The 27,768-nt window shown below is 56.5% G+C and overlaps 3 protein-coding genes across 11 annotated transcripts in view; all 3 read left to right on the forward strand.

Annotated features, from left to right (window-relative positions):
• LRRC4B (leucine rich repeat containing 4B) overlaps nt 1–19,260 on the forward strand; it is a 38,674-nt gene extending 19,414 nt beyond the window's left edge. For 2 of the 4 annotated variants that reach the window (XM_057314580.1, XM_048223885.2), the window contains exon 3: nt 16,137–19,260. In XM_057314580.1, the coding sequence (XP_057170563.1) occupies nt 16,137–17,987 (1,851 nt within the window). In that variant the 3' untranslated portion in view covers nt 17,988–19,260. The remainder of the gene's footprint in view (nt 1–16,136) is intronic. The other 2 variants (XM_057314579.1, XM_026488199.4) reach the window with 1 other exon arrangement.
• Nucleotides 19,261–20,961: 1,701 nt separating this feature from the next.
• ASPDH (aspartate dehydrogenase domain containing) lies at nt 20,962–23,255 on the forward strand. Of its 2 annotated transcripts, XM_026488268.4 has the most exons (7): nt 20,980–21,111; nt 21,429–21,573; nt 21,795–21,879; nt 21,970–22,119; nt 22,203–22,423; nt 22,493–22,647; nt 23,002–23,165. In XM_026488268.4, the coding sequence occupies exons 1-7, from the start codon at nt 21,057–21,059 to the stop codon at nt 23,043–23,045; spliced, it is 855 nt and encodes a 284-aa protein (XP_026344053.1). In that variant the 5' UTR covers nt 20,980–21,056; the 3' UTR covers nt 23,046–23,165. The 2 variants fall into 2 exon arrangements, with proteins under 2 accessions (XP_026344052.1, XP_026344053.1); XM_026488267.4 differs by lacking the exon at nt 22,493–22,647 and having other exon boundaries at nt 20,962–21,111; nt 23,002–23,255.
• Nucleotides 23,256–23,511: 256 nt separating this feature from the next.
• On the forward strand, nt 23,512–27,348 carry JOSD2 (Josephin domain containing 2). Of its 5 annotated transcripts, none has more exons than XM_026488305.4 (5): nt 23,512–23,651; nt 24,229–24,388; nt 25,884–26,009; nt 26,766–26,960; nt 27,065–27,348. In XM_026488305.4, exons 2-5 carry the CDS (start codon nt 24,243–24,245, stop codon nt 27,162–27,164), a joined length of 567 nt encoding a protein of 188 aa, XP_026344090.1. In that variant the 5' UTR covers nt 23,512–23,651; nt 24,229–24,242; the 3' UTR covers nt 27,165–27,348. The 5 variants fall into 5 exon arrangements, with proteins under 5 accessions (XP_026344090.1, XP_026344091.1, XP_026344093.1 ...); XM_026488306.4 differs by having other exon boundaries at nt 23,534–23,651; nt 24,226–24,388; XM_026488308.4 differs by having other exon boundaries at nt 23,563–23,642.
• Nucleotides 27,349–27,768: the final 420 nt, after the last annotated feature.

A 27,768-nucleotide genomic window follows, 5' to 3' on the forward strand; every position in this document is an offset into this window, starting at 1 on the left:
AGGTGGGCTGTGACTTAGGTCTCTCCCGCTGGGGTGCAGTAGGTCTATAGGGCATGTGGATCAAGTGCCAGGGGGCCCGGGTTTGAATCCTGGATCTGCTGTTTCCTTGCTGGTGCAGAATTTGGGAGAGAAATGCTGAGAGCTCGGCTGGGACCAGGCTGGTTGCGGTGGAGGTGGTGAGAAGTGGGCAGATTCTGGGTCTGTTTTGAAGGTGGAGACGACAGGATTTTCCAGCAGAGTGGGTGTGGGAAGAGGCAAGAGAGAATGACTCCCGGGTTTTAGGTCTGAGCTGGCCCCTTTGCTTGGGCCTGTTTGTTTGGGTGTCTGTCACCCCGTCTCCCTAGCTTCCAGACTTTTGATCCACATCCCCGCCAGGATGTCCATGGGGAGCACCGTGGACGTGGGTGAACTTAGTTATAAGTCATGCACAGGTCTGCTGTAGGCACGGGTCGTGCGCCCCCAAACTGCCCGCTCCCACAGGATGGAGAGTGTCCTGTCCACAGAAGTGGACGCTTGTGAACGTTCAGTGGGATGGGCCTCCCTTCGGGGACACCTCGCAGGTGCGGGGGCGGGGAGCGGGGCTGCCGAGGGAACCATCAGAAGAGCTTGAGGAAATAACTTTTTAATTATGCAAATAAAAAAATGAAAAACATCACCCCTAGTCCCACCACCTAGATATAAATAACTACTGTTTATATTTTGTTTTAAAGCCTCCTTGGCTCTTTCCTGTGCCCATGTCAATGGATTTTTAAATTATTTATTACAGAATGAATGCAAATTAATTTAGAAAATCTAGAAAATACACCTTAGTAAAAACACAGGGACAAAAGCCAAGCAGAATTTGACAAACAGGTAACTCCCATTAGCATCTAGCGTCTTTCCATTCGGACCCTCTCCGCGCATGCTCCCACTGTGTGCCTCACGGGCAGCCCTGGCCAACGGATTTCTGGCTTTTTTTTTTTTTTTTTTTTTACTTTTTGGAGAAACAAATGAAATCACACCATTTGATACCGGTTTGCAGCTGACTTTAGACACCTGAGAGGGTAACAGGAGCATCTCTCCCTGATGCTGACACTCGTCTAAAATGTCAGTGTTAATGGCTGCGTGGGATCCCGGTGCATGGCCTTCCCTTACTGCACCGGTCCCTTCTCCAGTGTTGGAAGTGATAGAAACAGCACTGCGGTCAACGACCCGGGTGTGCATTCTTGGAACTTTCCCGATTCTGCCCTTGGGATAAATTCCTAGAAGTAGAATCTCAGGGTCAGAGGGAAGATCACAGAGGCGCAGCCCTACAAGTCTTGTGTGTCCGGCCCCTCTGAGGGTTGTCCTCCCTCACAATGGCTGGTACTTCCCCCACACTTGTGTGGGAGTGTGTGTGTGTGTGTGTGTGCTCGCACACATACACTTACACGCACGCGTACACACGGCCTGACACCAAAGCCCCATAGAAATGGCCAGAGTTCTGGAGATCCGAGAGCCTGCCCTGTCCTGTTCATGGTCACTTGCTTGTCGTCTGGCTCCGCACACATGGTCACTCCCACGAGGGTGGGGACTTCACCGTGCTCCCTGCTGTCGCCCAGCACCTGGAACAGAGCCTGGTGCACAGTAAGTGCTCAGCAGATGCTTGTCTATGGAAGGAGGGCCGGCTCCTGAGCTCCCGCCTTGAGGACTTGGCAGTGTGTGCGCATGCGCGGAAGTGGGGGTGGTCCCAGCAGCCCCTGCGAGAACCACTGGCCTCTCTAGAACAATGGCGTCCACCTTCGGGAAGGGTTCACACGCTGTGTGACAGGGACAGCACGTGGTGGAAACGGTTGTTCTACTGACCCTCAGGCACAAAATAATTTTTAACTATCTACAGTCTTCCATGGGCCCCCTGATTGTTTCTGAGATGGGACAGGGGTGTGCAAGCCCAGAGCTCGGGGAGATACCTTCTAGGCAGAGACCTCGCGTAGCCCCTTCCCCCTACCTCCCAGCCCCCAAGCCACTCAGGCCAAGTGCCACGGCCCTCACGCAGCGCCCCAGGCAGGCCTGCTTGTCCTCCACGAGGCTGGGGTCCTCCCTGGCCACAGAGGCCTGGTGCCATCTCCTTCCTCCTCGACTGCCTTGTATCCTTGTCCCCTCTCTGCTCCCCTCCTCCCCAGACCCAACCGTCCTCGTGTGTTTACTGTGGATCTTTCTGCTTGTGTGTGTTCTTGCAAAGTGCTTATTGTTGCTTTGTGTGCATGTATTTTTAATTTATGTAAATGAAGCTGCATTATAGATGGCTTTCTTTGTCTCACTGTTTTCACTCAGCCTCGGTTGTTAAGAGCCATCCACATCAGGGTGTGTGTGTGTGTTTGTGTGTGTGTTTGTGTGTGTCTACTCTGTTGCTTTAACTGCTGCAGAATTCTCCTTGATGGGTGCCCCCCCCCCCACTTCCTGCCCTCCACCTCCCAAGTCAGGACAGACAACCGGCTGCCTCCACCACAATTCTCCTGCCTCCACCACAAATTCTCCCTCGAGACCCCTTTGGGAGCTGCGTGGTAACATCTTTGGCATAAACACCAGGAGGAATCGCTGGTCAGAGGTCATGCATGTACTTAACCTAACAAAGTACAAGGAGCCATGGAGCTTTCAGGGAGCTGCCCAGGGTTCCTCGGGGTCTGCCATGAGGTCCTGTGGGCAGTGTGTGAGGGCACGCAACAAGGAAGAGTGCCTCTGTCCTAAGAAACCAATCCACCCACCCCAAAGAGGGGCTCAGAGGTGCTTCAGAGACTGAGGTCGAAGGATGGCCCAAGGGCCAGAGGGTGGAAGCCGGCTCAGTCCTTGGTCATCCGGGCATTGGTTCTTACAACAGAATGTTATTCAAAACAGAGTTTCAAAGAATATCCAATGACACAGGGCAATGCTTAGAATAGGATCCTGAGCTTTCAAAGGATGCAAGTAGGACGTCCCATGTGTTTTAAACACTGCACAGAAAGCAAAAATAAAACTCAGGGACCACTCAGAAATGTTCATACTGCCTTTCTCTTCGCATTAGTGTTCTGGAGGAGATTGAGTTTTTTTCTTTTCGCTCTCTTCAGTGTCTAAATTTTCTTCAGTGAGGACACTGAGTACTTTTTGTAATCAAGGGAAAGTTATACTTAAAAATAATACGTACAAAAGGTTGTGCAAGCTGAAGACAGAAGTCTGTACTGGGATTTGCTCACCTGTCCCCGGAGAAGGGAAGAGAAACCAAAGTTTGCTGAGCATTGAGCCTGAGCCGGGGGATTGGGAGTGCTCTTCCCACAGGGACCTCTTCAGTCCCATGAGGACAGGATTACTTCTCCCATTTCGCGGATGTAAAGTGAGACAGGCCCTCCCCTGACTTCTCACTTCTGAGCCTCATGCACAGAATTGCGTGTCTACACTCCTGCCTGTCCGGCTTCTATTTGCTCCCCGCGCCCCCCAGGGCTCCTCCTTGCCCTATCCCAGAGCCACGGTGCTTCCCCTCTTACCCCTTTATTGTTGGATGATCTTCTGTCCGATGAAGTTACCACGATCTCTTCACCCATTTCCTATTGATGGGCATTTGGCTTGTTTCGGTTTGGGGTTGTCCCTCGGCCTGATTTGAGATTTAGACTCTTTCTGAGCCAGAGCAGGCCCATGGAACTCCTCCCCATTCGTTCCCTGGAAAGGGGCCTGCGCACTGCGGGCTGGAGCAGGAGTGGTGCCCAGGGCGCTTTGGGCTCGGGCCTGACCGCACACCCCTGGGACTGTCAACAAGCCACACAGGTGGTGGAGTCTGATGCCGTCAGAGCTCAGTTCCCCAGGTGTCCCACCTGTCACCTTCCCCAACTGAGCCTGCCTAAGACAGAACCCTTCAGGACGCGGCCCCACGCCCTGCCAGCTTCCTGCCTCCCAGGGCCCTCACGATGGCCCCCTTCTGCTCCCACTCGGCTCAGCATCTTCACACTTGATATCCCTCTTTCTGGAATGCTCTTCCACTCTTCCCTTCATCTGCTCAGCACTAGCACTTAGGATTGTGGGGGACAGTGGAGGTTTGACTCACAACTCTTCCTGGGGCACATTATCGAACCTGTCTGGGCCTCAGTTTTGTCATCAGTGAAATGGGGATAATAACAGAGCTGCTGAGAAATTCAATGCCTTTGTTCTTTGGCCAAGCACGCACTGAGCGCCACTGTGTGTTAGTGGGGAATGCTGGTCACGTGGGGGTGTAGTGTCACATGAGGCGGCCTATATATATTCGCTCACGGGGACTTAGCAGGGGACCCTGGTGAGTGGCCTGCTGCTGAGCAGCTCCAGCAAGTGTGGACGGTGAGAAATTTGTCATAGTGACCCTGGTCTCTCTTGACTCAAGGAAATGTCTCAACCTCAGAGGTGCCTTCCCTGAACCCCCAGTCAAGTCAAGGCCCCCCGATCCCCGTGGCACCCCAAATGTATTGATCACAGTTGTGCACACTTGTCAAGTCACCACTGGCCCAAACGCAACCGTAAAATTAACAGGTCAGAGAATGTCTTGCCATCTTGTAGAGCCGTGTGGCCTCCCAAGGGAGGGACAGGTGAGGGGTCCCCATGTTTCAGTTGAGTAGCTGAGGCCTGAAAGACAGAAGAGCCAGGTCTCCCCCTCCATTAATTACATCACCTCTCTAGCCCACCTCTCACCCGGGAGGGTGGGAGGAGGGTGTGTGTGTGGCCCCAGCCATGCTCCAAGCTCTTTCCATGGCAGCCCTGTGAGTAAGTCCTGTTTTTACCCCATTTCACAGGCTGGGAGACTGTGGTGTAGGAGAGGAAGGCCCTTGTGCAAGAGGCCACAGTCCAGAGAGGGACTGGGACTTAGCCCAGGCAGTCTGGCTGCAGAACTGGCTTTTTTTCAACACTATTCCAGACGTTTCCTAATTTGTAGTTATCTGGGCTCTCTGTAGCCCTGGTGATACAATCACAACACTCTATTGGAGCCCTGACTCTGTCCACACAACCAGCCCCTGCTCTGGCCTTGTCCTTGCTCATCGGGACACTCGCCCCAGCTTCTTCCTGGCCTCTGTCCCCAGTTGTTCCCCGCCCCAGAGTCACTGTGTCATCCCTGGACTTTAAACCGGCCAGTGCTCCCCTTGCAGCAAAGATCCTTCCCAGGCCGACCTATCCCTGCCCCTGTCCCAGCCACACCACACTCAGGGCTGCCCTCTGCTGGGCCCAGACGCTGCCCAGCCCTGCCCTTCGAGCCCTTCCAGCCCTTCCAGCCCTTCGGAAAACACACCTTGATCTTGAATGGCCATAGCCACATTCTGCACTTGCCTGGTGCCAGGCACCCTTCCTTGTGGGTTCCAGATGTTTAGTTTAATCCTCACAACTATGACACCCGGAAGTGAGTCTCCTCCCCACGTAGAAGTAGGCTCCAAGCTGGGAGCTGTTCTGAGATCATGAGTCCCTCTCCCTGAACTGCCTGCCCCTCCCTGACTGCCCGGCCCTGGCTTGTCAGTCTGTGGCACCTAGTTCACATCCCTGATTCATTTATTGAGCAACTACGGTGTGCCAGACTCTGCTGTAGGCACAGTGAACAGGACTTGCACTCTGTGTTCCTGATGGAGGTGGGAGCTGAGCAAACAGTTGGGGGGGCGGTGCAGGGCAGGAAGCCAGGGAGCCTCCCTCAGAAGGAGGTGTTTGACCCCCGCCTGAGCCATCTCCTAACCCTGCCCACCCACTGCCTTAGGCAAAGCTGGGGTGCACTTAGCTCCTGATACCAGATCTAACCTCCCTTCCCCAGGCATGATCTGCACCCAGGTTCAGTTGCCTGTCTGGGCTGGGGGTGGGGGCGCAGAGGTGGGGAACAGGCCAGACTCCACCAACAGGACAGGGCTTGGCCCAGGAGCCCTGGGAAGCAGCTCCTAGGTAGATGAATGAATGGGAGGAGATGAGGGGGGAGGGCAGGAGGGAGGGGAATAGGCCGGGTCCAGTTAATGGGGCAGGCATCTGGGAGGAGGAGGTCTCACAGGGCAGGGATGGTTAGGAGGCCTTAGCAAAGAGAAGGGCTTTTTTTTTTTTTTTTTTTTTTTTTTTTTTTAGGGAGCCTTGAGTGACTAGTGCCCTGAGCAGGTGCAGAGGCTGGGATGGTGTTCCAGGGGGGACGGCATGAACCCAAGTGTGGAGGGGGAGGAGAAGGAAAGTGACAGGAGCTCTCAGGCACTAAGCTCCTGATGTGTGAAAAGGCATTTAATCCTTTCACCAGTCCTAGGAAGTGGATTTTATAATCCCCATTGCACAGATGGGGAAGCAGGCCCAAGTCACAGAGGTAGTAAAGGGGCAACTTTCAGGACTCCAGCGGTGTGACCAGCAGGCTATGGGGCTCACGAGCAAGAGCAGCACAAGCAGTCGGCGAGGCTGGGGCAAGACAAGTCTAAGTCAGCCTGGGGTGCTGAGGAAGAATGGAGTTTGGGTTCTCTCCTCTCAGGTTAATAGTGGGGGCCACTGAGCTCTGGCCAGAGCCCTTCCCCATCCACTGCCCCATGTCCCGGTGGAGGACCAGCCTGTGGGGGCTGAGAGGTTGGCTCCAGCTGCCCTCACCTACCGTGGTTCCTGGAAGGTGGGGCACGGAGCTTCTGGGCACCTGCCAGTAGAGCTCAGTGCCAGCGTGGCCTGGAAGCTTCTAGCAGGTTTAGAACTTGTTGTTGGGCAGCGAAGGGGTGAGGGTGACAGAAACAATTACAGATTTCACTGAAGGAGGAGATGTTGTGTTCTAAGTGGCCACCCTGCCCCTGGGCTGCGCTGCGTTGCTGTGATGCAAGCTTGTTCTCACTTAGTCCTCAGGGCCCCTGCGCCCATGTTACAGAGGAGGACACTGAGGCCCCGGGAGGCTGAGTCTAGGCCCAAGTAGCTCAGTGCAGGAGCCCCCAAGCCTGCCAAGCTCCCTCAAGAAAGTCCCCACTGAAAAGAGAGGCACAAGGCCTTTATCTCAGGGAAGGAGGAACTACAAGAAGTCATCGCAGAAGCACTTGGTAGAGAAAAACAACGTTTTTAAAATTGTGAATGCAAAAAACTAACACAAGAAAAGACAATAAGCTACTAAACTTTGTTATCGGTTCATTACATTCAACATGTATAAAAACAATTTATCTTCGTAGTATTAAGATGAACAATTCACTCAATCATTTCCTACCACAGTTAAATTTTTAATAAAGGATTTCTCGACAGTTTGTTTTTTAAAAACCCAAGCAGAATGCAGTGGGGTTTTTCAGTGTTAGTGATATTTACCTACCATAGCTGAAGTGGAAAGTCGCCTAAAGAACAGACCAAGTTCTAGGATGAAAGGAGAGGAGAGGCCCCCCCTTAGGGTTGGGAGTGGTCCTTGATGGGGCCGCCTTCCTTCCCTTGCTTAATTGGCATCCCTTCCCTTGACACAGAGCACAGAGCCAGGAGCTTGTAGAGGAAGGCTCAGCAAACGTGGCTAAAGGAGTGAGGGGCTGTGGGTACATGAATATTAGGTGACTGTCAGAAGCGAGAGCCCAGGACTACCTTCTCTGCAACATTACAGAACATTAGTGTCTTTCCAGGCTCAATGTTAGGCTGGGAGGACAGGGGGAATTGCCCACTCCAAGAACCAGTCCCCACCTTGTCCATCCTACTCTGGGCCAGTGGTCACAAGAGTGCCCCGGTTTAAGATTATCTGCTGGGGGGGGGGGGTGTCACACTGTGCTGTGGAGCGGCCCACACCTGCCTCTCCCCCTGCAGGCAGGGCAGCACCTGAGAGCTGTTTACACCATCGCCACTTAAATAATCATTTGCATAATTATTATGTTTAGTGTCCTCCGCACTTGAGGTCAGGCTCTGGGAAGTCAGGGCTGTGTCTTTCTTGTCCACAGCTGGATCCCCAGAGCCCAGCAAGATACCTGACACATAGCAGACACTCAAAGAATATCTGTCAAATGAGCAAATCAACACACGGGTAATGGTTGAATAATGAACAGGCGCCACAGCTCAAAGAATACATTGAAAACAACAGAGAGCCCAACCCTCTTGGCTTAAGGTGGATAAGACATGACGGAGACTTCATATTTATTTAGACTGAGGAGAAGCAGACTTCGAGTCCTTGTTCTGCAACTTTGGAGCTATGAGATTAAAAGCAGATAACTCTTCCTCTCTGCAGTAAACCATCAGATATGAGGGGAGAGAGACATGTGGCAGATAACCCCCACGTGACATGATTTACACAAGAACTAAATAAGATCACCACCTCTGAGCATTTAGTACGGGGTCTGGTACACAGCAGGCACTTAACAAATAATGGCTTTGCCCTTCTGCCTTATCAGGAGGCTGCCCAGGATGACGCTCTGTTTCAGAGTAGGGATGGGATCAGCCTTGTATTGTTTGGGAGGAGAGGAGTGAGGTATGCATGTTAAATTTTAAGGGTGACCACTAAAAGAAGAGAAAGGGAAAATATGTAAATTCTAAACTAGAAGGGCATGTGGGTGGCTCAGTCAGTTAAGCGTCTGCCTTCAGCTGAGATCATGATCCCAGGGCCCTGGGATCGAGTCCCACATCAGGCTCCCTGCTCAGCATGGAATCTGCCTCTCCCTCTGCCTGCTGCTCCCCCTGCTTGGGCTCTCTGGCTCACTCAATCACTCATTCTCTCTCAAATAAATAAAATCTTTTTTTAAATTATGAAATAGTAGATGAAGGAAATGGAGTAATAAGAAAATCAATGAAAAAGATGACAGGGAAGAGAAAGAATAGGCTGCAAAAAATCAGGACAAACAAAAAGCACAAATAACAGAATAATTCCCTATGTATTCATGATTACAATAAATGTAAATGGACTAAACTTCCAGTTAAAAGACAGAGATTTTCAGACTATATTAAAAACAAAATCCAAAAGACACACCTAAATTAAGACACCAGGTCAGAATGGATGAAAGCAAATAAGATGGCAAATGCTAACCAAAAAAAAAAAAAAAAAAAAAAAAAAGAGTAAGTTGGAACCAGTTCTGTCATGGAGAGTTTTAACGTGTTGGCATTGTCACCCAGGCCAAATGTGTGCAGGTGCATATCAACTGACACAACTGGGGTGCTCTCCAAATCAGAGCCTGTCTGTTCTGGCCCATTCACTCAACACGCTTGGCTGAAGTTGGCCATGAACTAGGGGATGGGGTGTGGAAACCATCTAGATGGCATCCACTCCTAAAGACTCATAACCTAGCCAAGGAGAAGATGCATTAAGCCAGTGTGATAAGAGAATGTGTGTGACATGTTAGTGAGCAGGGAACAAAGAGCACTTGCTAGGGGAAGGCAACTGGAATTTCCCAGAGAACAAGGAGGAGGAGGGCATTCCAGGCAGAGGGCACGAGCCTGTGCAAAGGCAGAGGTGCTGGGCAGAGCACGGACAGTGTATGGAACCCATACATTTCCCTATGGCTGGAGTAGAGGAGAGGCACTGGGACAGTCCTGCAGGGCCTCTGACCCCAGGTCGAGGGTGATAGAGAGCCACGGGAGGACTGCAAGCAGGGATGTGGTGGTGTCTGAACTACATGTTAGCCAGTGTAGAGGAAAGATGCTAAGGAAGAAACTGGATGCCCAGAGTTGGACAAATGGTCATGATCACTATGAACTGAATCAAAAATTTTAAATATATATATTACTGCATGCTTGCCATGTTCCAAACCCTCTCGACTTTGTCCAAGCCTCACAGTAATCCTGCAGTACCTGTGAGAAAAGTGGGCTCAGAGATACTAGGACACTCGCTGCAGGTCACACAGCTGGTCAACAGCAAAGCCAGAACTCAAACCCAGACCCAGCAACTCCCCACTAGGCTGCTCCCCAGGCATCCTGCAGAGAAGGGAGAATTGACTGGAATCCTGGTAAAAATTAAAGCACTCACTATTTAAAGCAACCCTACAGCACATCTTCAATAAAACCAGGCTTCCGTTGCAGCAACACCCCTGTCCTGCTTAGTTCTCAAGTGCATTAGTAAAGTGAGTGGGGGGACTCCACCCCCTCGGAAATGCCCCTCATCTCCCTTTACACACACTCTTCCCATCGCTCCTGCAACGAAGCCCACAGCAGGAGCAGCTCAGACTCAGCCAGCGTTCACCTTGTGGACAGACGGTAGTTGCGGTTGCTCTATCCAGAGGACCAGCTAAATGTGGGCTGGAATCCCAGCTGTGTGCTTCCCAGTGGACCCAGTGGGCAGTCCTACTGAGTCACTGGACCTCACTGAACCTCGGCCTCCGGGTTCACACCCCAGCTCTGCTGCTTCCTCATTGTGTGACTTCATTGAGCAGGTTCCTTCTCAGGGGCCTTCTCAGGAAAGTAAGCTTAATGACACCTGCCTTGCAGGGCTGGTGGGGGACAGCTGAGGTGATGAACCAGTGCCCAGCCTAGAGCCTGGCATTTGTCACCTGGGCTCAGTGAGCACCTGCAGTGCCAAGTCCTGTGCTGAGCAAATGTCAGCAATTCCCTTGAGTCGTGAGGACAACTTTGGAAGGTTGAGGTTGCAATGCCCTTTCACAGCGAATGCCCTCCCCGCCCCACCGTTTGCTCCTTCAGAACTGCTTTATCCCCACGCAATAAAAAGTGATGCATGAATGAATGAATAAGGGACATTTGGGCTAGATCCAAGGGAGTGAGCAGGAATTTTCCAGGCAGACAAAAAGGGAAGGACATCCTGAGAAGAGGGAACAGCATATGCAAAGATAGTTCCAGGAGTCGTTATCGTTATCGACTGAAATGTCTCTGGAGTGAGGACTGCAAAGGGCAGGGGGCTGTGCAGAGAGGAGGGGAGGGGAGAGACAGGCAGGTGCCAGGCCAATCAGCTTCTGATGCAGGCTGAATTTGCTGTGGGAGCTCTGGGGAGCCATGGAGGGCTGCAGGCCCACCTTCCACCAGGAAGCTGGGCTGGGGGGCTGCACTGAGAACAAGGACCCTGCAAGGAGGGAGGAGAAGGCGGGGACACAGTGCTTTCCCGCTCAGCTTGCAGATGGGTTTGCTGGGAACTGGGGAGGCCCCAGAGCTAAGTGCCACGGAGCCTGGGTGAGGGTGACTTGTCTCTGGCTCCTGGGCCAGCAGCCCTTTTATTCTAGATTTCTCGGTCCAGACCATCCAGTGTAACCTTTTAAGAGCCCACCGCATTCTCCCCCTGGTGATTAGCGATGGCCAGATCCTCCTCCCGCTGCTGCACTTGTCCTTACTATTATTTTTAATAGAAACGGCGAGTGAGGGCCTGCTTTGTGCCGCGCCAGCATTTCCCAGGGCGATGATAAAAGGCACCCTGCGAGGAGGGTTCTGTGCTTGTGATGTTTGGGAAACCCAGAGTGGAGCAAAGTGGAACCGTCCTTCCCCACAGGACTTCCCAGACTTTGAGCCCCGCAGCAGTGGCGCCTCCAGGAGGCACCACGTGGCTCTAGACATGTTTGATCAGGGAAGCTTTGTGTTGCTGCATCGTGTAGCACCTCATGGGATGAGCCTGGCTCTTCCTCGTGCTCCCTCTGAGGAGGGAACCCAGGCTGCAGCCACCCACGTGGCCACACAAGCCGGGTCCCAGGGCCTCTCAGGTCCTGGGGCTGCGGACCCACTCTTGGGTACACGGCCGATCGCCTGGAGAACCCCGGGGCCAGCCCTCCTCGAGGCCATCCTGCCAGCATGCTTGGCCCCTCCCCCTGGTCCCTGGAAGTCAGATCCTGCAGGTGCCACCAGCGAGCTTTAGCCCAGACTCCTTCATGTGACAGCATTTACTGGGGTTTCGTCCCGCTCTAAAAGTTTGCCACGTTCACTGCAGGAAATTAGAGAAGGCAGAGGCATATTATGGAAAATAAATAATTGACCCTGGCAATTTCACATCAATGTCCCAAAGGAGGTATAACCCTGGTAAATAATTCTAGATAGCCATGAAAATTGCTTTTGAAGCATATATCACAAAATGGGAAAATACAGCGTAATACTATTTTTTTAAAGTTTTATTTTTATTTAATCTCTACCCCCAATGTGGGGTTCGAACTCACGACCCCAAGATCAAAGAGTCACACACCCTACTGACTGAGCCAGCCGGGCACTGCTACAGTGTAATACTACTTAATAGTAGGGGAAATGCAGGGCCAAGGAGAAAATATTATGTCACCAAAAGTTTTGTGAAATATTTAAAAAAAAAGGTGAAAAAGAGATATATCCCTGCATTATATGCAGGGGAAAAAATTAGAAGGATGTATACTAAATTGTTAACGTAAGTTAACATAAGTAGAGGTCCTTTGGCCTAATTTTTATTTTCTTCTTAGACTTTTTCCTGAAATGAGTATAAATTACTTTTATCAGCAGGGGGGAAAGGCATATGGAAATTTGCTTTGTTATTCTATCTAATGTCCCTTTCCGGTCCCTACTCTGAGCTGTGTGTTTCCCCGGCCACCCAAACTCCATCCCACTGTTCCTGGAAACCATTGACGTGCTCTGAGAATCACAAGAGTTTTATCGGCCCAAATGTATCTCCTCGTCTATCTCTTTCACCCTGAGCCCACAAAGACTCCTTCCTCAGGCCAGGCACTCAGGGTTGTTCTCAGAAATCTGGTTTCCACAGGCGGGAACGGCGCTCAGTTCTGATCAGGAAGGACCCCAGGGCAACGCTGCACTCCAGGCCCTGCGGCTGCAACCCTGGAGGGGCCTGGCCTCTGTTGATAAGGGCGTATAGACCCCTGACGCAGGGACCGGGGTGGGGGCTGGGCATGGGAGCTGGGTGTTCAAGGACAGATGGCAGGAGGCCAGAAAAAAATGGGGAAGGTCTTCCTGGCAGAGGGAACAGCAAGCACTGAGTCCCAGAGGCTGTGCTCTGGGACCTGCCGAGAGCAGGAAAGTGAGGACAGGGCGACGCTGGAAGAGGAAGGGGAGGTCTTGCCCAACCCATCAATGCCACTGGAGGGCGGAGACTGGGTCTTATTATGGGATGGCACTATTGGCGGCACTATCAGCGTCATTCCTGGCCTGCGTCAGTGTGGAGTGGAAGAGCCTTGTGCTGGAAATAATGAGGCTCCTGGAAGGACGGGGGGCGGGGGGGGGGGCATAAACAGAATTCTGGGGCTGGGCCATGGGATGGAGAGGAGGGGATGGGACAGGGAGTCAGCGAACAGAGGGCCAGTGGGGGACTGGCAGGCTCCGGCGCGTGTCAGGCTCACGTCCCTGATTTTCAGTTAGATGGTGCAGTAAGGGGCTCTCTGCCCGGAGAGCCGCCCTCCACAGGCTCTGATCCCAGTGGTGCACAGGTTAATGAACGCCAACGACAAGAGCCCCCGGGCCCTCTTCAGTGATCGCAGTGAGGCCCCCAACCTGACTCTCATTCTCCCTTCACGGCCAGCCCTGGATGGGAGGCCCAGAGAGTCCCACCAACAGGCCCCATAGCCAAGAGGGGATACGGGATGCGAAGCGGGCTCCGTCTTCCCTGCGCAGATGGTGTCCCAGCCCCTGGCCACCTCCGTGGGCCTCCATTCCCGCCTTTCAGAAACGGGCAGTAACGTGCTAGTTCATAAAGCTGCTGGAGGATAAAATGCAGTTGTGTTCACAAAGCATCGAGGAGTCAAGGAAGCACCTGCTAACCTGCACGGCCTAACATGATGGCCACGCTGGCCACACGGGGCCACTGAGCGCATGCGCTGTGAACCACACATGGTGCGCGCAAAAAGAGGGTAACATATCGCCTTCGTACGTTCTCATCTTCATGACATGTTGAAATCATAATATTTTAGATACACTGGGTTAAATAAACATATTATTAAAATTGATTTCACCTGTTTTGAGTTTGCTTTTCTTTTTTTAATGTGGCTTCTAGGAAATTTAAAAGTAAACATGTAGTTCACATTGTATTTCTGCTGAATAGCACTGACGTAGTAGTGGCTGCTCTTACTCGGTGATTATGACAGTGTCAGGAATATTATTGTTCCTTAAGCTGCGTGCCTCTCAGGCACAGGCTTTTTAAAAAATAAATTTTTATTTATTTATATATCTTTTTTTTAAGTAGGCTCCATGTCCAGCATGGAGCCCAACATGGGGCTTGAACTCACGACTCTGAGAGCAAGACCTGAGCTGAGATCAAGAGTCAGACGCTTAATCAACTGAGCCACCCAGACGCCCCTAAAAAACTTTTTAAAGTGTTTTTCTACTTATTAGAAAAGTAATTTGGGTTCATTAAAGAAATAAGTAAATAAAAATTGCCCATAATCCCCAACAGCTGGAGTTCACCGCCAAGAAGAGCCTGGAGTGGTGCATATATGAATATACCTAATTTTTCAGCTTCTTTTTAAAACTCTGCAAAGTCACAGGGCGCCTGGCTGGCTCAGTCGGTGGAGCGCACAGCACTTGATCTCAAGGTAGGGCGTAGGGATTATGTAAAAATAAAAACTTTAAATAAAATTAAATCCTAGGGGTGCCTGGGTGGCTCAGTCATTAGGCATCTGCCTTCGGCTCAGGTCATGATCCCAGGGTCCTGGGATCGAGCCCCTCATCGGGCTCCCTGCTCCTCTGGGAGCCTGCTTCTTCCTCTCCCACTCCCCCTGCTTGTGTTCCCTCTCTCGCTGGCTGTCTCTCTGTTAAGTAAATAAAATGAAATCTTAAAAAAAAAAAAAATTAAATCCTACAAGGTTGTGACCACATAGTATGCTGTTTGGAGTTCTCTATTTCCCTCTCAATATTACAATGCAAGCATTCCCTCAAGGCATTAACTAGGCTTCACAAATGCCATCTGACGGCTGCGTCAGCTATGCCTCAGTGTACCCAGCACCGCGCCCACTAAGGAGAATCCGGGAAGATTCTGCCTCCTGTGCCCAGCCCAGCACTGCCCCTCCTGTGGCCCTCAGCTTCTGCCCTGAGAGGCGGCAGCCCAGTTCAGGGGTTAAGGGCTGGGACTCTGGAGACCAATGGCCTCAGTCTGATACCAAGTCTGTCGTCTCCTCCTGTGTGACCTTGGGTGAGTCACTGCCCCGCTCTCTGCCTCCCGCTAAAATGGAGATAATTCATAATCCCTCCCGTGAAACGCTTGAGGCCAGATGTTCTGAAATCTGCTGGTAAAAGGTGAGGCACTACTGTCCAGCGCATACTTCATACCGCCCCCTGGGACTTCTAGCCCTTAGCAAGTCCGGGACTATTTCTAGAGTGAAGTGTTTGAATAGCCACGTGAGTGGGATCAATAAAAGCTCTAAATAGCTTCACATGAGTTCTGATCAGGCTCTATCACTGAATGGTATGTGCTGCCAAAGTTAGGGAAAATCTTCCGGTTTTTGGAGCTTTATGGATTTCATAGTCCCGGATACTGAGTAAGTACCTATCTCGTAGGACAGTTTGGCAGATTAAATGAGTTGTTGCGCCTAAAGCATTTAGAATGGTGTCTGGTGCCAAAGAGGGGCTCAGTGCCTGTTAGCTGTTGCTGTAAGTATTTTTAATCTTTTTTCCTGAGGTGTAATTTACATATTGAAGTGTAATTTACATATAACAAAATGCCCCTGTTTTCGGTAGAGTTTGGGGAGTTTTGACAGTCTTATTCATCCAGATAGCCACCACCCCAGATGAGGATCTTTCCATCACTCCAGAAAGTGCTCTCGTGCCCCTTGCCAGCCTGGCCTCCCCCCCCCCCACACACACACTCAGAGACGACCGCTTAGCACATGCAGGACGCGGAATGGACAGGACCCTACCGCTCGCGCACCTTCGTGTCTGGCTTCTTTTCCTCAGCATGACGCCCGCCCATGAGACTGGTCGTGCGTCTCGATAGTTGTTTCCTTTGCAGGACCCATAGTGCCCCACGGTGCAGACACACGGCATGGGTCCTTGAGCGCTGACAAGACAGTTGGGTCATGTCTTGGTTAGGCCGTAATGAACACAGGCGCTGTGAGCACCCATCACAAAAAAAGGACAACTACTCTCCTCGCTCTCGGGGAAACTGGGGCGTGGGCTGGCCGGGTCGTGTGCAGCCTGTGTCACGGCGTGTTTAGCCTCCCGAGAAACAAACGGTTTCCCAAGGCGGTCCTCCGGTCTTACACTCCCCGCCCCCACCCCCACCCCCTCAGAGAGGGAGGGGCGGCCGCTCTGCCCTCGCGCAGGCGCAGGCCAGGCCAGGAAGTGGGGACGCTGCGATGGTTACCAGCCGATTGCCAGCCGCACAGGCCTCGCTGACGGGTGTCTCCCCTCCCCCACCCCAGGTGATCCGGACGGACACGTTCAAGCACCTGCGGCACCTGGAGATCCTGCAGCTGAGCAAGAACCTGGTGCGCAAGATCGAGGTGGGCGCCTTCAACGGGCTGCCCAGCCTCAACACGCTGGAGCTGTTCGACAACCGGCTCACGACGGTGCCCACGCAGGCCTTCGAGTACCTGTCCAAGCTGCGGGAGCTCTGGCTGCGCAACAACCCCATCGAGAGCATCCCCTCGTACGCCTTCAACCGCGTGCCCTCCCTACGGCGCCTGGACCTGGGCGAGCTCAAGCGGCTGGAGTACATCTCGGAGGCGGCCTTCGAGGGCCTGGTCAACCTGCGCTACCTCAACCTGGGCATGTGCAACCTCAAGGACATCCCCAACCTGACGGCCCTGGTGCGCCTGGAGGAGCTGGAGCTGTCGGGCAACCGGCTGGACCTGATCCGCCCGGGCTCCTTCCAGGGCCTCACCAGCCTGCGCAAGCTGTGGCTCATGCACGCCCAGGTGGCCACCATCGAGCGCAACGCCTTCGACGACCTCAAGTCGCTGGAGGAGCTCAACCTGTCCCACAACAACCTGATGTCGCTGCCCCACGACCTCTTCACGCCCCTGCACCGCCTGGAGCGCGTCCACCTCAACCATAACCCCTGGCACTGCAACTGCGACGTGCTCTGGCTGAGCTGGTGGCTCAAGGAGACGGTGCCCAGCAACACTACGTGCTGCGCCCGCTGCCACGCGCCCGCCGGCCTCAAGGGCCGCTACATCGGCGAGCTGGACCAGTCGCACTTCACCTGCTACGCGCCGGTCATCGTGGAGCCGCCCACGGACCTGAACGTCACCGAGGGCATGGCCGCCGAGCTCAAGTGTCGCACGGGCACCTCCATGACCTCCGTCAACTGGCTGACGCCCAACGGCACCCTCATGACCCACGGCTCCTACCGCGTGCGCATCTCCGTCCTGCACGACGGCACGCTCAACTTCACCAACGTCACGGTGCAGGACACGGGCCAGTACACGTGCATGGTGACGAACTCGGCCGGCAACACCACCGCCTCGGCCACGCTCAACGTCTCGGCCGTGGACCCTGTGGCGGCCGGCGGTGCGGGCGGTGGCGGCGGGGGTGGCCCGGGAGGCGGCGGGGGCGGCGGCGGCGGGGGCAGCGGCGGCTACACCTACTTCACCACCGTGACCGTGGAGACCCTGGAGACGCAGCCCGGAGAGGAGACCCTGCAGCCGCGGGGGACGGAGAAGGAGCCTCCGGGGCCCACAACGGACGGTGTCTGGGGCGGGGGCCGGCCCGGGGACGCCGCCGGCCCGGCCTCGTCGTCCACCACGGCGCCCGCCCCGCGCTCCTCACGGCCCACGGAGAAGGCGTTCACGGTGCCCATCACGGACGTGACGGAGAACGCCCTCAAGGACCTGGACGACGTCATGAAGACCACCAAGATCATCATCGGCTGCTTCGTGGCCATCACGTTCATGGCCGCCGTGATGCTCGTGGCCTTCTACAAGCTGCGCAAGCAGCACCAGCTCCACAAGCACCACGGGCCCACGCGCACCGTGGAGATCATCAACGTGGAGGACGAGCTGCCTGCCGCCTCGGCCGTGTCCGTGGCCGCCGCCGCCGCCGTGGCCGGTGGGGGGGGCGTCGGCGGGGACAGCCACCTGGCCCTGCCCGCCCTGGAGCGCGACCACCTCAACCACCACCACTACGTGGCGGCCGCCTTCAAGGCGCACTACAGCGGCAACCCCAGCGGCGGGGGCTGCGGCGGCAAGGGCCCCCCGGGGCTCAACTCCATCCATGAACCTCTGCTCTTCAAGAGTGGCTCCAAGGAGAATGTGCAAGAGACGCAGATCTGAAGCCGCCGGGCGGGGGCCCCCGGGGCTCGGGCCACACCGGGACCCTCCCCACAGCCCCGGCCCCGCGCCCGGACCACGCAGGGAAGGTCGGGGAAGGAGGGGCCGCAGCCCCGCCCGCGTGCGGACCCCTGGGCGGCTCACCTCCGCGAGGACACGGCGGGGCTCTGGGAACAGAGCCCCCGCGGTTCTGGCCGCAGCCCCCCATCCCAGGCGACGGGAGGGGATGCAGGATTCCGGAGAAGTGGCTGGAACCCTCCGCTTTTCCTCCTCGCGCTCTCAACCGACCCTTCCCAGCCCTCCGCCTTCCAGGGGAGAGAGGAGCTTTTTGGGGGGTGTCCTTTCCCCTCATCCCCAACGACCCTCCTTTTACGGTTCATTTTTTGCAGTTTGACGCCTGTCCCCCCTCCCGCCCCTCCGCCCTCGAAACTGAAGAGACAGACGCGTGGTCAGAGCCTCCAGACACCCTGCCCTGCCCCCCCTTCACCCCCAGCCCTCACCTGCCCCACAGACTCTTTTGATACTGAAGGGAGGTTTGCGTCAACGACTACCTGCTCTGTAATTACTTTAAAAAAAAAACACGGAAAAAGTAAAAAAAAAATATTTTTTTTGGTCATGAAAGCATGGAGGACAGAGAAAACAGAGTGAATGCGGGCAGGGGCTCAATGAGAATGGAAAAGTCAAGTGTCACGGGCCCCACCCGGAGGGTTGGAGGGATCAGCTCCTCCAGTGGCTCCTAGGCCCCTCACCCTTGACCTCAGGAGTTCCAGAGAGGGGCTCAGGCACCCAGCACACCCTTATGTACTGGGACCCTCGTCCCCAGCCCCCACTCATGCCCCCAGGGTTCCACGGGCTGGGGGCTGGGCAGCTCCTAGTTCCAGATCCAGGAGTCCAGGACCGGGTGTGGACAGGTGGAGGAGCCGGTGGGGGAGGACCCTTCTTTGCCTCCTGCAGCTCAGCTCCACTCCAGTCTCCAGGTGGCGTTCCTTCCACACACGCTCGTCTCTCTGTCCAAATTTGCTCGCTTTTATAAGGACACCGGGTCATAGGGGACTAGGGCCCCCCTACTTCAGCAGGACCTCATCTTAACTTGATCATCTGCAAAGACCCTGTTTCCAGATAAGTTCACATTCATGGGTCCTGGAGGTCAGGACTCAGCATATCTTTTTAGGGGACACAATTCAACCCAGAACAGAGCCAAACCACAGTGCGTCCGTCCCCTCTGCAAACCCACAAGCCAGTGCAGGCAGCAAGGGGGTCAGGCTGAAAGGGTGTAAGGAGTGATGTGCTCCTGGCCCCGCTGGACTGGGTGGCCCGCCTGGGGAGCTGTTGCGCCCTCTTGCTGACGCACAGGCAGGAAGGTCGGGGGTGGGAGGGGCTGCTCTGTAATTCAGAAGCACAGGGGCTCACGCAGAGCCCCAGGAGGGAACAGGAGCCAGCAGGTGGGAGCAAACCCCGGGTCAGCCAGGATGGCAGCCACCGGGGGAGACCCACCAGGGCTGGGGCAGGTGGCTGCAGGTGAGACCCAGCAGGGCTGCCGTCTCATGCTGTAGGGCCCGGCACAGGCTGAAGGAAGCAGAGGGTCCACCGGGTCGAGGCGCCGCTCCCGGCAGATGTGGCCCAGGGACATGCAGGGCTGAGCTCTCTTCTTCCCCTCGGCCTAGCCTGGCCCCCATACTCGGCGGGCGTGGGCCCTGTGTGCTCTGTGCCCCCTTCTCCGGCTCTGTGCGTGCCGCAGTCTCATGTCTCCCCCACCTGGGACTCCTACTAAAGCACATTCTTCCCTTAGGGTCCCGAGAGCTGCCTGCCTCTGCGATGGCCGTCTGGGGTCTCTGGCCCTGTCTGTCTGCATCTGCCTGCTCCTGCCTGTCGACCTGGGCCTCTTAGAGCCTGGCTCCCCGTCGCTCCCTTTCATGCTCTCTTTCTCTCCCTTCCTCTTTCAGTGCGATCCTGGTTGCCATGGCAATGCTGCGGCGGGGACCAGGTGGGGGGGGGCAGGGAGCCGCACTGCCGCCGCAGCCTGCAGCCTCCGCCATCTCCGATGCCAGGCACCTGCAGGGCGCCTTGGCTCAGCCTCATTTGGGGGGACCTCGGGGCCTCTGCAGGCCTCTTGGACTTCTCCTTGGACAATGGGGGGTGGGGAAGGGGGCAGGGTGTGGGAGTGAGAGTGCAGTATTGGGGGGCTGTGGCCTCGTGGCCAGGAGAAGAGTGGATGAAATGTGAGAAGTCAAGATGAACCGAGGGGAGACCAGACTGGAACCGGGCTGGGGCCGGGGGCGACAGCTGGGATGAGCCGGGTTCCAGCTCCTGCTGCCTGTGCAAGACGGGGCATCACCAGGCCAGGCCTCCCTGGGAACTTGGGGTGGGGAGGAGATGCGGGCCTGGCCCAGCTGGGGACAGAATGGCAGCCAGCCCAGAGAAGGCGGGGCTGGAGGGCTGGAGGTCCAGGGAGAGGCCCGGAGACAGCGACAGGATGGAAGGAGAGAGTCAGGGACAGAACCAAGGAAAGAAAAGATGGAGGAGGAATGTTGACAAGAAACACGGGTGCTGAGACATGGGGCTGGGGGGTGGGTAGCAGGCCCAAGGGCGGGGACCGGAAATTCAGGAGCAAGGGACAGACTGGGAGCCCAGAGTCCCCATCAGCATCTCCTCTCCTCTCCCTCGCTCCCAACCCTCTCTACCCCCACCCCAAGCAGGATGCAGTTTCCATGACAACCTGGCTGGCCAAAAAGGGGGGCTGGGGACTGCAGAGGAAATTTTCCACATTAGCAGGAAGGGAGGAGGGTAGAAAGCAGGGAAGGAAGGGGCTGGGTACAGTGGGGGCCACGAAGGGCCCTGGAACCCCAAGTCATTGTGCCCACTGCCCCAGAATCCTCACCCCCACCCCCACCCCCACCCCCACCCCAGGAAAATGTACCCTCTCCGCTGGGCCACTGTGGGGAAGGGGGAAGGTTCTGGAGAGGATCAAGGGTCAAATGTCCAAAGATCAGCCACTGCCCAGGCCTTGAGGGGAGGGGGGCAGTGAGCAGCTGACAGAGCTCCGGCCTCACGAAGACCACCAGATTCAAGGGCATGGCTCTCGACAGGGTCCCAAGGAGGGTAGGGGTGGTGGGCTACGGCCGCCTTGGTGAGTCACTGACCCTCCGGAGCCTCTTCCCCAGGCCCCTTCCTGAAGCCCCAAAGCCCTTCCCTCCACAAACACACCTTCATGTAGGTCTTTATCTGCACCCTGGCTCTGCCTCTCTGCCTGAGCACCGTCCACTTCCCACCACGGGGCCCCATCCCCCTCTCTCTGGGTCCCTGACCCCCTCCCTTGGGCCTCCGTCCCCCTCCCTCTGGATCTCCTTCCCCCTCCCTCAGGGTCCCGTCCCCCTCCCTCTGGTCTCTGTCCCCCTCCCTCTGGTCTCTGTCCCTCTCTCACTGAATCTCCCTCCCTCTCCCCAGGACAGTCCCTTGTTTCTCACCTGCTGACTCAGGGACCAGAACTGGGCCTAGAACTTGTTTTTGTCTGGAATCGTGACCCAGGGCGAATGGCAGGGAGTGTGCCCCCTTCCCTGCAACTCCAGAACCTCACTGCTCTTGGGGAGAGGTCAGTGATCTCACCGTGAAAGACTGGGGCTCCCTGAAGCTCCTGTTCTGGCCTCCCTTAGGTGGTGTGATCTCAGGCGAGTCCCTTACCCTCCCTGGGCCAAATGCAAAACCTCTCAGGCCAGGGTGAAGAGTGACAGGCCTCTAGAGACTCTGAGGGAATCTGAGGAGGGGAGGTCCAACACCTCTCCAAGGCCCTCCCCCATATCTCCCCTCTCCCAGGCACCCTGACCTTGTGGTGGAAGTGGCCCATCCTAAAATAATCCAGGAATCTGGGGCACAGATCCTGCGCTATGCCAGTCTTCTGGTGAGCTCCGCCCAGCCTGCCTCGGCCCCACCCCACCCTAAAGTGGGATCTCCCCTGACCTCAGCCCCTCCCCACCTTCATCCACCCCAGGTGGGGTCTCCCTCAGCCCTGGCTGACCAGGCCACAGAGCAGCAGCTCCTGGAGGCCTCGCACCGCTGGAACCACACTGTGTTTGTGGCCCGGGGGGCCCTGTGGGGCACTGAGGACATCACCAGATTGGATGCAGCTGGAGGCCTCCAGGTGAGGGCCCGCTGGGCTCCCGGGCGAACCAGAGAGGGCCTACAGAGACCCCCCAGTCCCGTCACCCTGTCTGTCACTTCCAGAGTCTTCGCGTCACCATGGCCACGCACCCAGATGGCTTCCGGCTCGAGGGACCACTGGCTGCGGTGCCCAGCACTGGGCGTCGCACTGTGCTCTATGAAGGCCCCGTGCGTGGGCTCTGCCCCTTTGCCCCCCGCAACTCCAACACCATGGCAGCCGCTGCACTGGCCGCCCCCAGCCTGGGGTTTGATCGCGTGGTTGGGGTGCTTGTGGCTGATCTCAGGTGAGCAAAGGCGTGCGGGGGTCCATGCTGGGGCCAGGCCAGCTGGAATGACTGCCCTGCTTGCCCCAGCCTCACAGACATGCACGTGGTGGACGTGGAGCTGAGTGGACCCCCGGGCCCCACAGGACGAAGGTTTGCTGTGCACACGCACAGAGAGAATCCTGCGGAGCCAGGCGCTGTCACAGGCTCTGCCACTGTTACCACCTTCTGGCGCAGCCTCCTGGGTGCGGCCCCTCTCCCCAAGCCCTGGGCGCCCCTGCTCTACCGAGCTGGGGTCTCAGGCTCTGTCTGGTTCTGCAGTTCTCAATCTGTCTCTGTTGACTGATCTTTATTTCTGTTTCTCCTTCACCTTCCACTCCACGGTTTTGAGTCTTGATAGATCTATCTCTGCCCAAGGTTCCTTTCTCTGAGTTTCTGTATCCCTCCTCGGCGGGAGCCTATAACCTCTCACTCCCCCTCTCCGTCTCAGTCCTTTTCTGTCTACCTCCACCCCTCACCCTCGTCTGTCCCTCCCATCAGGTGTCTGTCTCTCCTTATCTCTCGGCCCCAGCCTTTTATTCCCTCTATCTCCCCTGCAGGGTGCTGCCAGCTCCCCTCCAGGCCGGGGATCCATCTCTGCTGAGAAGCCTCCTTCCCTGGTGGACATCTTCGTCTCATTTACGTCCCCCCATCACCGCCCTGGCCTCGGTTACCCCCAACCTCCTTCCTGCCTCAGTAAATATTGGAGGCTTTTCTCCCTGCATGGTCTGGTGTCTCTGGTCCCTTGTTTCCCTTCTGTGACATCACGCCGCGACTACACAACAGGCTTGGTGCTACCGCAGAGGACGAGCACACGCGAGAAGCAACACTCCCGGGAGCTATCGCGAGAGCCTACCCACTACATTTCCCAGAATCCTCTGAACACCCGGGGGTGTGGCCGTGCGCGAAGGCCGGGGGAGGCCTTTGTAGGGCATATTTCCGGGATTCGCCGCGGCGACGGAATCGCAGTTCCGCGTTCTCGGGGCGACAGTGGACTTCCGAGCCAAGCTGCCCGGAAGTTCCGTACCGAGCAGAGGGCCGTCGCGGGGGCCGCCGGAAGACGTAGTCCGGCTCGCGGGGGCCGCCGGGAGCTGTGTGCGTCCGGCCTGGCCAGTCAGCGCCGTGCTGCCCGCCCCTCACTCGGAACCCAGAGCCGCCGCCCAGGGGGATGCGGGAGCCCCTGGTTTCGGGGAGCAGAGAGGCAGGCGGGGTGAGGGGCGTTGCCAGGCAACGGGCAAGCGCCGCGGTTGGGGTACGGGTGGGGGAAAGGTCTCTGTTCCTTGGTGTCCGGGGAGGGGGCTCTGTTGCCGAGTGACAGGAGCAGAGAACCCTGTTGTTTGTGGTAGGGGAGGGGAGTCTTCTGTTGCTAGGCGACTAGAGGAGACCCTGTTACCTAGAAACAGGGGAGGAGGATTTCTCTATTGCAAAGTAACCAGAGGAGAGCCTTGTTACCTAGTTGGGGAGAGGGTCCTCTGTTGCTAGGTAACCAGAGAGGGAGCCTGTTACCTAGGGACAGGGGACGGAGTTTGCTAGGTGACCACCATAGGGACCCTTTCACTTAGGGATGTGGCGGGGGTGGTCCTCTGTTGCTAGGTCAGTAGGAAAGCCTTTTTCCTAGCAGTAGGGGATGGAGGCACCCCGTTGCTAGGAGAGCTCCTGGGGAGCAGGGACACCAGTGTCTCAGGCTGCCCTGAGCCCCCACCTCAATGGCAGTGCCTCCAGGGCCTGCTGGCAGGTTGGGCCTCCAGATCCCAGGCCGAGTACTTTCTCCCGTCACCCCCAAGCAGGAGCCGAGGACGGCATGTCCCAGGCCCCAGGAGCACAGCCGAACCCGCCCTCCGTTTATCACGAACGGCAACGCCTGGAGCTGTGCGCAGTCCACGCCCTCAACAACGTCCTGCAGCAGCAGCTCTTTAGCCAGGAGGCTGCGGATGAGATCTGCAAGAGGTGACCGTGACCCGTCCTAACTCCTGGAGAAGCGGGGCTCTTGGGCAGAGCAACCAACTAGGTCTCCCAGCGTGGCAGGGACAGAGCCACCCCATCACCTGCCTGGGGAACCCTGGGACTGAGACATGGAGCTGTGGCCTCTCACACCTGCCCTTCGCCACAGCCGCGTCCCCAGCTCAGGCCTCACCTTCCTTTATCTGGACCCTCATCCCCACATCCCCTCCAGCCTCTCAGCTTCTGGATTTTCTCCACCGGTCCACGCTATGCACAGCCCCAGCGCTGACCCTGTCCTCCCTTGCTCACAGCCCTCATCTGGCTCCCCAACAGCCCTGGTAGAAGTCCCAAGTCCTGCAGCCTAATATCCAAGGCCCTGCATGCTCTGGTCCCCATCTTCCTCTTCAGCATCATGTCTCACTGCACCCTCAAACCACAGTCCTCCCCAGTCTCCAAATGAGCCCTGCTACAATGCCTCTGGGCCTTTGCATGGGCTGTTCTTTCTGTCTGGAACAGCTTCCTTCTCTTGGCAGCCTGGCATGTTCCTCCGCACTATGCAAGATTTCAAACGTCACTTCTTTATTCCTGCTCTGCCTTGTCTCTTCCTCTCTGTCCCCAGAGCCCTATTCCTAGCCCAAGCCCGTCATCTCCTGGATCCGTCCTCCTGTCAGTAACTGGCATGATGCTACACCCAGAGATGACCCCATCTTCCCCACTCTTGCTTACAGCGCTCCCATGGACCCCCAGCATCCTCAGGCACAGTCCCAGCCCCTCAGACTGAGTATTATAGGATTTATTTATCTCCTCTGGCATCGGGGCCCATCAACTCTTTTACGCCGAGGCCATGCTGGAGACCCAGAGATGAGTCCAGTAGGAGCCCTGCCCGGAGGGAGGGCAAACAGATACACAGGAAAAGAATATACAGACTTTCCCTCTCCAGCCCCTCCCCCTGCCCTGCCCACCAAGGGCCCAGAGAAAGAACAAAGGTGCCAGTGTTCGGAGAAGGCAGACCCAGAGAGACAAATGGTGACAGGGTGGGCCTCCTGAGCTGGGGGATAGATAGCTAGAGGAGATGCTGGGAGGCAGGAGCACAGGACATGTAGTTGGGGACAGGTGGCTAGGGTAGGACTGAGGCTAGGAGGCCAGCAGAGGGGCTAGACTTTATCCTGGGGTGACGGCACCAGGGAAGGCTGGGAGCAGGAGAACTGCAGGGTCAGTGTCAGGTATGGAAAGAGCCCCTGGGATTGGAGGGGAGGCTGGAGGCCGATGAGGGTCCAGGTGGAGGAGGACGAGGCCTGAGTGGGGAAATGTGGCTCCAGGACAGAGCAGAGAGACTTGGGGACAGGAGGAATCAGGCTTGGGGCTAATGAGCCATGGGGTTAAACAAAGGGAAGAGTCCAAAGGCTGGGTGATTCAAGGACCCTGGGACTCTCCTGCTTTGTGGGGAGGGTGAGACCTTTTCAGGGGCCCCCAACTCAGGCTCTGACCATCCCCCAACCAGGTTGGCCCCAGACTCTCGGCTGAATCCCCATCGCAGCCTCCTGGGCACCGGCAACTATGACGTCAACGTGATCATGGCCGCCCTGCAAGGGCTGGGCCTGGCCACCGTGTGGTGGGACAGAAGGAGGTGGGACCCCAAGCGCTGAATCACATGTGCTGAGCCTGGCACAGTGGGTGCAGTATGACAGTATCCGTGTGAGACAAAGCCAGACAGGGATGGGTGGACAGGGGACAAGAAGGAAGGGGTAGATGGGTGGAAGGTTGGCATGGCTGGATGATGGATGGATGGCAGACCAATGGTTGGGAGATGGTACACAAAGATGAGTGGATGACTGGATGGACAACAGGCTGAGCCGAGGGGTGGATGACGGGTAGATAGATGGTAATCTGGCGATTAAATGGATGGTAAATGGGTAGTGGGATGTGCTGAGTAGGTGGTGGTTGGCTGACGGGGTGGATGAGTGGTTGAGTGAATAAAGAATGGATAATTGGTAGGCAGCGGAGAGCAAACAGGTGGTTGGATAGTTGGATGGACAGATGGACGGACTGATGGACGGTTAGGTAAAGAGTGGATGAGGAGTTGGAGGATGGTGGGTAAGTTGAGTTGGTGGCTGGCTGGTCAGTAGCGTCAGTAGGTGAATGATGTTTGGGTAGATGACAGATGGGTAGTTGGTGGGGGGTGGTCTCAAGATGGCTGGGAGGCTTGGGCGCATGCGTGATCGGGTGAGTGGAAGAAGACAGGGCGCGCTGAGCGAGGAGCATCCTGGGGCAGGCTCAGGGGGCCACTGCTGCCACGCCAGTCTGGGTCCCACAAGCTCAGTACCCTTGGGCCAGCGAGTGAGCCTGGGACCCTGACAGCAAGGTCCATATTCCTCCCACACAGGCCCCTGTCCCAGCTGGCCCTACCCCAGGTGCTGGGACTGATCCTGAACCTGCCGTCACCCATGTCTCTGGGGCTGCTGTCCCTGCCACTGCGCCGGCGGCACTGGGTGGCCCTCCGCCAGGTGGACGGCGTCTACTACAACCTGGACTCCAAGCTGCGGGCGCCCGAGGTCCTGGGGGACGAGGACGGCGTCAGGTGAGGGGGAGGCGACTCTGGGGCTGGGACCCGGCGCTAGGCCCCCCTGCCCCGGAGGGAACACCCAGGCCCCCCAGCGTCAGTCTCCTCATTTCTCTGCCCAGGGCCTTCCTGGCGGCCGCGCTGGCTCAGGGCCTGTGTGAAGTGCTGCTGGTGGTGACCAAGGAGGTGGAGGAAAAGGGCTGCTGGCTGCGGACAGACTGAGCCTGCGGAGCAGGGAACCGGGCCACCTGTCTGTGCGAGCGGTCCCTGCGCGTCCGCGTCTGGCCTGAGCGCCGGGGAAGGACTAGGCCCCACACCTCATGGACCCCGCGGAGTTCTCGACATTTGCCGCACCCCCTGCTCCTCAATGCCGCTGCTGCCTCAATAAATCTGCTCATTTGCTCCCGGCCTGGCCTGCATCTGACTGGGGGGCCCCTTTCCCTCAGTGGCTGCTGTTGAGCAGAGAGGCCGTTAGCCAGGTGGGCATTGCGGGGGACCCGGGAGCTCAGATGCCAGCTCTCCACCACCTTCCAGCTTTGCTGGATCGAGCGAGTCACCCACCGCTCTGGGCCTCCTCTTTGGGGGCACAGCAGAAAACACACAAATCCCTGCCCTTGTGAGCCAGGGGGAGAGACCAGGAGCAGATAGGCACAATCTAGAGTGTTCGGTGGGTTGAAAGCAAGTTTCTTTCTTGAGTCTCAATGCTACTCCTTCAGTGGCTCCAGGAGATGGCCCCACCGTGATCCTGGAAGCTGCCAGTGTGTTCGGGTACAGGGCAGAGGGCAACCAAGGCTGCTAATCCACTGACCCGAAAACAGGGACAGAT

The sequence above is a fragment of the Ursus arctos genome, unplaced genomic scaffold (genome assembly GCF_023065955.2).
Source record: "Ursus arctos isolate Adak ecotype North America unplaced genomic scaffold, UrsArc2.0 scaffold_19, whole genome shotgun sequence".
Lineage (NCBI taxonomy): Eukaryota > Metazoa > Chordata > Mammalia > Carnivora > Ursidae > Ursus > Ursus arctos.

What these genes read in the sequence shown, in the direction of transcription:
- ASPDH (XM_026488267.4), top strand. Translation starts at nt 21,057, where the DNA reads ATGGCTCTCGACAGGGTCCCAAGGAGGGTAGGGGTGGTGGGCTACGGC. An exon ending in GGTGGGCTACGGCCGCCTTG is followed by an intron (nt 21,112 to 21,428) that starts GTGAGTCACTGA and finishes CCCTCTCCCCAG; the next exon opens with GACAGTCCCTTGTTTCTCAC. An exon ending in GTGCTTGTGGCTGATCTCAG is followed by an intron (nt 22,424 to 23,001) that starts GTGAGCAAAGGC and finishes TCTCCCCTGCAG; the next exon opens with GGTGCTGCCAGCTCCCCTCC.
- JOSD2 (XM_026488305.4), top strand. Translation starts at nt 24,243, where the DNA reads ATGTCCCAGGCCCCAGGAGCACAGCCGAACCCGCCCTCCGTTTATCAC. An exon ending in GTGTGGTGGGACAGAAGGAG is followed by an intron (nt 26,010 to 26,765) that starts GTGGGACCCCAA and finishes CCTCCCACACAG; the next exon opens with GCCCCTGTCCCAGCTGGCCC. An exon ending in GGGGACGAGGACGGCGTCAG is followed by an intron (nt 26,961 to 27,064) that starts GTGAGGGGGAGG and finishes TTCTCTGCCCAG; the next exon opens with GGCCTTCCTGGCGGCCGCGC.